We start from the raw sequence: 8557 nt of genomic DNA, 5'->3' as shown, positions 1-8557 counted from the left end.
GCTTTAGAACCATGCATCATATATTGCTTAAATGTTGTTTAGAATCTTTCCGGCCTCAACGATCCCTGTTGTTTCTTTGTTTTTGCAGGTGCTGCCAAACTCCTCCAAAGAACATGACATCACATGGTTTGTATCCTCCAGTCCCTGTGCGGCCTGCGCAGCCAAGCTGGCCACCATCCTCCAGCAGCGCAAGAAGCTTCGCCTCACCATATTCTGCTCCCGCCTCTTCGAGTGGGAGGAGCCAGAGATCAGGGAAGGCCTCAAGGCTCTGGCGCGGGCCGGCTGCAAACTGCGAATGATGAAGCCAGCCGACTTCCAGCTAGTCTGGGAAATGTACGTGGATAAGGAGGACGAGGAGTTCGCACCGTGGGAGGATTGCAAGGAGAATTATGAGTATTATTTGGAGAAACTGGGTGAAATTCTCAACTAAATGTAAGTCAGTACATACTGTTCATTAAAACCTATGATTTTCTTTGCGAGTTCAGATAATGACTGTTTCCCTTGTCTTCCTGTTACAGGTTTCTGACTGAAACACAGATGGCCCTGCTGCTATATGTGTTTATTAGGCTGTGAGATCTGCTGCTGAAGACTGGCATTAGGTGAAATGAGCTCTCATGGCAACATTTTGTATATTTTATTTTGTTTAATTCACATATCAAAGCACAAGATTTGTAGATAAAAAATGTATCAAACTGTATGGAAATGGCTGCTTGTGAAGAGCAAAGCATCTACATTCATTTAAGAAATGTTTATCACAATAAATACAAGCTTTGAAGAAGTTATATCTACTGCCATCTGGTGTCTGTTCAAAGAATGTAAATATTCACTGACGGAGATAAATAAAGCACAATCTTTATCAGTCGCATGATAGATTTAAACAATAATGTGTGGAAAAAATATTTACACTTACATGGTTTTGTTTTACGAAGTCACATAAACCACACACAGTTTTATCCAGCATGAAAAATACATTATTAACTTTGAACATCTTCCTATAACTTTTTGAATGCTCTGGATTTTTTTCTTGCCCTCAGCTTACAGGTGTTCAGAACTGAGTCGGACGAACTGAGCRTTTCCTTTTGAATGTTATCTGGTTTGTTATTAAGGTTTGACAGGTTCGTCGAAAGGAACGCAATCTTCAGTAACTCAGTGCTGAAAGGAAACCATCCCACCACCATTTTCTGTAGTTTCATGGCCATTGGTGGTCACAGCTGAAAACAAGATGTGTCAGAAATGTTTAGTGGTTTAACTTAACAGGAGCATCAAAAGGTTCGTTACAGACTGGTGTTAGTAATTTAAATGAATCACCTTGGTCCTCCTTTGAAGATATGGGTAATGGTGTTGTTTCACTGCAAACTATTTCATCCTCCTCACCCTCTGCACATCAGGTGAGACAAAGTTCACACTTATTAAATGAAGGCAAATCCAAAATCCTCTAGCATCTGTCATCTTTGCAATTGCTAATTTGAAGCATTTTTTAATAAAAAATATACAACATTTGATGGCATCATGCCAATTATAGACTAAGATCAACTTTAGATAAGCAATGACAGATTATTTAGCTCTATTGGTTTCAAACTATAGAAATGATTAAATAACATTAAGATGTCACACTCAAAGTATGTGTTGTAAATAACTTACAGTATCTAGTACCACAACAAATTGAACCAAAATCTGATAGGGACAGAATTAAAGCCATTTTTGTGTTTTTATGGTAAGATGACCGTGGCAGCCATTCTAAATCTAAGATTAGGTCTTAAGTTAACTTTTCTCATTTATTGTATTTTTTTCTACCTTTCGGTGGTGCATTCAGATCTGCATTAGTGATGTACTCAACCAGCGGACAGGGTGCATCTGCAACAAGAACAAAAATAAAAAGCCCACAAACCAGAAAGCTTAATAAAGCAGAACTATTTAGGCCGGACCAACAATTTAATGTGTCAGAAGGTACTTTCATGATGTGAGACCAGAAATAACTGGCATGAATCATGGTGTGGCTCTGCCTTCAGGGAAAAAAATAGTTATCAACCAAACCAAAAACAATTAAAGGTGTTTGTTTGGTTTATTTCGAACATGGTAACTGTACGCATACAAGCATTTTAAGCAAAAAAAGAGGAACAAAGAAGAATCTACAAGAAAAAAAAAAAAGAAAATGTGTCACTACACTCTGGGGCCAGGGGCCACCCCGGCCAGGGGGCCACCCACAGTGGCCCCCTGGCCGGGGTGGCTGCTGTGTTCCGGGGAGTGGACGGCTGGGGGGGTGCACATGGTCGTTGGCGGTGTGGTGTGGTGGTCATGGGTGTGGCTTGTCTGCGGTGGGGGGCTGGCCGGGCATCCTGGTGCGGCCCGGGCCGGGCCTTGGCTATCTGCTCCTCTCCACTCAGAATGATTGGGTCTACCTCCTGGGTTCGGGTGTGTGCTGCCTCCAATAGGGGGTGGGTGCATGTCCTGGACCTGGGGGGTATAGAGTGTGTATCGGGGGTATGAGTGGAATGTGGCATCCTTGTATGTCTTTGATTGAGTGGGGGTGAGGATGAGGGTGGGATGGTGCGATTGTGTATGTTTGCGTATTTGTTAGGCTGCGGTCTGGGCTGCCCCTACTGCTGATTTATCTGGGGGCCCGCTGCTACTCGGCCCCCCGGTGGGGTGTGCAGCTGGCCGCCGGCGTGCTGGGGGTTCCCGGGGGCTGGGCGCTGGGGTGTGTGCCGGCCTGGCCTGGTGACTGCCTGCTGGGGCTCGGGGCCTCTGGGCCTGTCGGGCTTTGGCCTGGAGGGGGTGCGCCCTGGGGGCCCGGACCTCTGTGCCCTTTCCTGGATCTGTTTTGGTATGGCGGGTGCTGGTGGGGCCCATGAGTTTGTCGCTGCTGGCCCCGGGGGCTGTGTGTGTGGTCGCTGGGGGGACTCTCCCAGTTCTCCCCTATGGTCTGATCTGGGGGGTGGGTGGGCGGATCTTCCCGTGCGGGTGCCCCTTGGGGCTCTGCGCTCGGGATCCCTCTCGGGCCCTTGGGCTCTGGTCTTCCCTATGTCTGCCTCGTGTCTTGGGGGTTGGGTCTCCGGTCCTCCACAGTCACTATTAAATATTCCATTGGAGAAATCTTGTATATACACGCATGTTCACAACTGCTCACAAACAGGTGTTCTGATCCGGGGGTTCTGACTGGTCACTGAGTGTGTATATATGTCTGTGTGTATATACTGACAATATTTATGAATGTAGGCATGTATGTATGTATATCTTTATATATGTTTGGGTATGTGTATATTTTTGTATATGCCCTCCATGTATTTGTCCATTTGTTTTTCAGGTGGGCGGGCAAATGTTGGGTGTGTTGTCCTGTGTTTTGTTGGTGTATGTTTGGTATACTTCTGGTCGCTATTTCGGTCTTTCTATCTTTCTGATTGCTTCTCTCTCTGTTTTTCTCTCTGTCTCTATTTTCTCTTCACTTAAAAAAAAAGAAGGTACTTTTATGATGTGAGACCAGAAATAACTGGCATGAATCATGGTGTGGCTCTGCCTTCAGGGAAAAAAAAAGAGTTATCAAACAAACTAAAAACAATTAAAGGTGTTTGTTTGGTTTATTTTGAACATGGTAACTGTACGCATACAAGCATTTTAAGCAAAAAAAAAAAAACAAAGAAGAATCTACAAGAAAAAAAAAAAAGAAAATGTGTCACTACACTCTGGGGTACCTGATTGGCCACCCCAGTTGCCACCTCCAAAAGCTGACAAGTGGTTTGGCATCTTGGATTTTGTATTTGCATTTAAATATTATTAAAGATTGTTCTCTTATAATACTGCACTACAGTATGAATGTTTTCAGCTGTGTATGTTAAAAAAAATGGCTRAATTATAGCCCTTTGTAAAATTAGCATTAGCATTAGTGGTTTGCATAATTTGGGATTATAGCATCAGCAAATGATCGKTCCTACTCCACAACATATTGAATCGCAATCGTTTTTGAAATTGCTGAATTATAGCATTTTAAAATTAGAACTGTGGTGGCCATATTGAATTTTTGATTAGCATTTAGAATTTATTGATTGTTTTCAGCTACTTCAACACTAATCTTCAGTTTAGACTGTTTCAATGGTCGTTGTGACAAGCATTCAACGTGTTTATTAATTTTTTTGGTCATTTTTAGCTATGGTCACTCATACAATTTCACCTCAATGTTTTTTTTTTCACCTTAATGTTTCTTAAAACAGCTGAATTAAAGCAATTTGGAATTAGCTGTGGCGACCATCTTGAATTTTTAAGTCCAGATTGCTTTTCTTTATTTGTATGCTTTGGCCACCCCTTGCAAAAGTCTCCACCCCTGTTCTGAATACAGTGTTTTTGTTTTGTTTTGTTTTTTTTTTTTTGTTTTTTTTACTTATCTTTATTCAGTGGTGGGCAGCACTAATCTAAAAAAATTAGTTCCACTAGCCCTAAAGCCCAACTCAAATAACTCAAATATTTAGGTCCCCTAATTCTAAAGCGCTAACTCAAATATTTAGGTCCCCTAATTCTAAAGCGTTAACTCAAATATTTAGGTCCCCTAATTCTAAAGCACTAATATACTGAAAAAATAGCAAAAGCTAATTCTAAAGCCCTAAAATAACCCAGTCAACCCGTGAACATTCTTCAACAGACAACATAAGTCACATATCACCATGTTGGTCTCTTAAGACTTATCATTGACATTCCACAGTCTTATTTGGGTTCATATTTTGTTAATATGTCACCTGGTGAATAAGTGACACATATGAACAAAATGTGTGACAGCTTTCACCCTCAGTTGTTAACATTAATGTTGATCAATAACATTTAAAAACCTCAGTTAGTGTTTTAAATTTAGTCTRTAAATTTAGCAAGTGCTAATCCACTAATAAATTTTAAAATGAGCAAAAGCCCTAAAGCACTAATCAGCAAATTAGTTCCCCTATTAGTGCTTTAGTGTTTTAGGGGAACTGTGCCCACCACTGTCTATGATTCAGAGAATCTTATGTTTATATATTTTTTAAACAACTTTATGTTTGGACATTGCTTCCACTCATATTCAAACTGTTCCAAATTTTCGCTGTACACACAAAAACACAAAAAAATTTCGCACAGTGCACACAAAACAACTTTGAAATGACTTACCATTGCTGTCCTTTAACTGAGCCATGGTAGGAAACAGGATGATGTCATCCATCTTGTCCTCAGCAGCAGCTGTGAGACAAAAGCAAAAAAGTTACATATATCATCTCACTGTGGGATTAAAAGCTAAACTATTTCACAAAACAGGTGTCACACCTCAACCTTAAGTAACCTCTGGACTCCACCAACAACTACTTCCTACTCTGCTCTCTGTTTGAGGTGTAGGCTGTGTACTAACCACAGACAAAAAACTGAACACAACCTCCTTCAAATCAAAGCATTAAAGGTGCTCAGCTAAACAATCATCTGGTCTTCTTTCAGGTTTTTAAAAAAGCTAATGTGTTATTGTATAGCTTCAAAATCCCAAATTAAAACCTGACCTGGTTTGTGGCAAATTCTGAGGGTAATGCATCCAAGGAAGACGGCAATGATGCCAAAGAAGAGGCAGCCAGAGATGGATAGAAGGATCCTCCTCTTTAAAACTACAAGTTAAAAATACAGTGTGTGAAAATAAAGAATGGTGTCTTATGCTGGGTAAAACATTAATTATCTTGAACATCTTTGTCATACTCACGTAGGTTCTTGGTCTTGAGGGCCTCACTCATTTTTGAATATAATGGCCTCTCGTTGCGGACGCCCTTGCAGAAGTACCGGCTTTGCTCGGGGTCATTGTGAGGTGTGACAATGTGTTTCTCTGATGGCATGAGATTGAGCAAATCTTGCTCTTTATACCTGTTTTTAAATTTTATTTTAAGCATTGTTTTTGAACAGATTTTTTCAAAATGACAATAATTCATAGGAGATATTTCTTATCTGAGGTATTACCAAGTGTAGTTCCACTGGTCTAGACCGTCCACTTCACACTTGAGCACCAAGCTTTCTGTGGAGAAGACCTCCGACCAGCCAGTTAACAAGATTACACTTGCCTGTGGACGCTCTGCAGCAAAATAATAATAAGAATAAGAAATAAATTAAAACTGTGGTGCAAGTTCAACAACAGATGAACTAAAGAAGGTAAAAGAATTTAAGCAAAACGCACCGTGAACTTCAATTTTCACAGCTTGACTTTTGTATCGTATAATTTTATCTTTTCCTCTCTTAACTTCACATTCATATGATCCAGAGTCGGCTACTTTAACCTGATCAATACTGTGATGGTTTTTAGATCCTTGAAGATGGTTTCCATCTTTGTACCACAGGTAATCCCATCCAGAAGAGACACTGATGTGACAGCGGAAGGAGACTGAATCCCCAGTGTGCAACAAAGAGGTCTCAGTATCCTTCATCAGCGTGACTGTGGGTTCGGCATCTGAGAGTTGATTGTAATCACAAAGAAGACTGTTAGAGTAGCTCAGTTTAGGAAGAAGATGACCTTTAGCTTTGTTTATTTCTCAGTTAATTCTCTGAGGTTAACAGTACTTTTTATCAGCATGACAGAAAAAGAAATTTGGCCTTCTATTTAAGAAAGCAGACAGCTTTTGCAGGTCTTGGATAAATTTCAAATGCTACACCATATATACGTATATATATATATTTATATATATATATATATATTGCTGGTTTTTCAAGAAGAGGGAGCTCAAGTTCGGCCTAGATCATAAAATGTGTTGGTTTATAAATTCTACCCTCCATTCCTTTTCAACAAAAATGATCTGTGACCCTGTCACAGACCATTTTTTTAAGTTTATAGTATTTATTCATTTCATTTTAAAAAACAAAACAATACATTACATACAGCAAAACAATACAAATGAAATAAAATGAAAGGCAGCAGAAGAAGTAAAAGGTCTTATGATATCTGCTCCTATTTACAAAAAAAAATATTAATTTCAAACAATAATAAACCAAATAATAAAACAAAACAAAAAATTTAACTCCTCAAACAGTGACTCATACAAATACAAATTAAACAATTTGATATTTCTTTAACAATTTTGCTTTGAAGATGTTTTATTTGAAGCTATAAAGGGTGACAGTTTGCATAAACTACAATGACATAAACTAACTGTAATTTCAAACAACCCTTAGAAGAGGTGAAGAAAGGGAGAGGACTTTGAAAATGTCCAATTTTTCTTGTAAAACTACTGTTTTTGCACAATGCAGTTCCTGCTTCCAAATTAGTAACACATCAGCTAAACTGAAAAAAAAAAAAACCTTTAAAAAGTCTTTACAGTAAAAAAAATAGAAACGAAAAAAAAAATAGCTCACCATAGACATGAATTGCAACTTCAGAGCTAAATCTGCTGTTGACAGATCTGTTCTTTAGTTTTCCTGAGCACGTGTATTTTCCACGGTGTGAAGCTGAAGCAGCTTTTATGAAAAGAGTGCTTTCATCGTTTTCAATTTTGATGTCATCAGACTTGACCTCCTTTCCATCTTTGTACCATGTATACGTCCACCCAGAGTTTTCCTGCATCCGACATCTCAACTTGGCGGTCTCATTGAGGAACACATCCAGCCACTGGGTCAGGTTGTCCAGTTTGGGAACAGGAATTTCTAATGAGAAAGAAACCGATTACAAACATTTTAAAAGTCATCGTCATTAGTGTTGCAACTGAAGCCACTCAGTATGAACTACATTCAAGATTTTTGCCTTTAAAGGTTAAGATAAAAAATAGCTGTGTGTGAATGCTGTTTTCTACTTCTCGTTGCAGACGAGTTTAAGAGGCGGAAAGGTGACGTAAACAGAAGTGACAAAAATGCATGTAGAACTAGCAAGTTTTGTTACTTCCAGTGTTCAAAAGGAAATAGTGTGAAGGGGAGTAACATTTTTAAATGACTGTGTATTGTTATCTTTCAAACAAGCTCGTTAGCATTTAACATGGTCACACAAAGGCCATTGGAAATATTCTCTTTGAAAGATACAGAAATATTGTCTCATGGCATTCAGTGTACACCGCCACCAATGTTAACAGTTCTAACAATAAATTTATCAAATAATTTTATGTTAAAATTCTAATTGTTCCATATTTTCCTAACAGAGCACTTCGCTCTCAGACTGCCGGTTTACTTGTGGTTCCTAGAGTTTCTAAAAGTAGAATGGGAGGCAGAACTTTCAGTCATCAAGCTCCGCTCTCTTGGAACCAACTTTCAGTTTCTGTCCATGAGGCTGACACTCTGACTATAGGATTTATCAAAAAGGAAAGTCTTGAATCTAGTTGGAGGAGGCAGATGACCATCCATCATGAGCCTGTTTCTGCTGGAGTTTTCTTCATGTTAAAAGACAGTTTTTCTTGCCAATGTGCTGTTTTTGTACAGTGCCCTGAGACAAAGTTTATTGTGACTTGTACATATATAAACAAACTGATTTGAACTGAATTGAATTAACCAATTCATCATTTCCACTATTCCAAATTTAAATTCTCAATTTTATCTTATTTATTTTTTGCCTTTCCTAACCCAGACTTTCCTGAAATGATAAATAGCAGAATTCATG

General features: G+C 39.2%; 2 protein-coding genes across 2 annotated transcripts in view; one reads left to right on the top strand and one right to left on the bottom strand.

The window, feature by feature from the left end:
• The window catches only part of apobec2b (apolipoprotein B mRNA editing enzyme, catalytic polypeptide-like 2b), a 5424-nt gene extending 4642 nt beyond the window's left edge, over positions 1 to 782 (top strand). The window contains exons 3-4 of the mRNA XM_014018158.1: positions 89 to 432; positions 519 to 782. Of these exons, the coding sequence (XP_013873612.1) occupies positions 89 to 430 (342 nt within the window). The 3' untranslated portion in view covers positions 431 to 432; positions 519 to 782. The remainder of the gene's footprint in view (positions 1 to 88; positions 433 to 518) is intronic.
• Positions 620 to 8557, bottom strand: part of LOC106524347 (titin) — a 19139-nt gene continuing 11201 nt past the window's right edge. Inside the window, exons 8-16 of the mRNA XM_014018112.1 lie at positions 7330 to 7617; positions 6161 to 6430; positions 5947 to 6058; positions 5696 to 5853; positions 5502 to 5603; positions 5125 to 5193; positions 1795 to 1854; positions 1309 to 1377; positions 620 to 1211 (exon numbers count right to left, since the gene is read on the bottom strand). Coding sequence (XP_013873566.1) covers positions 1147 to 1211; positions 1309 to 1377; positions 1795 to 1854; positions 5125 to 5193; positions 5502 to 5603; positions 5696 to 5853; positions 5947 to 6058; positions 6161 to 6430; positions 7330 to 7617 — 1193 coding nt within the window. The 3' untranslated portion in view covers positions 620 to 1146. The remainder of the gene's footprint in view (positions 1212 to 1308; positions 1378 to 1794; positions 1855 to 5124; positions 5194 to 5501; positions 5604 to 5695; positions 5854 to 5946; positions 6059 to 6160; positions 6431 to 7329; positions 7618 to 8557) is intronic.

This window comes from Austrofundulus limnaeus, unplaced genomic scaffold (assembly GCF_001266775.1).
Source record: "Austrofundulus limnaeus strain Quisiro unplaced genomic scaffold, Austrofundulus_limnaeus-1.0 Scaffold3, whole genome shotgun sequence".
In the NCBI taxonomy this organism is placed as follows: Eukaryota; Metazoa; Chordata; class Actinopteri; order Cyprinodontiformes; family Rivulidae; genus Austrofundulus; species Austrofundulus limnaeus.
This window is presented reverse-complemented; position numbering and strand designations above follow the sequence as displayed.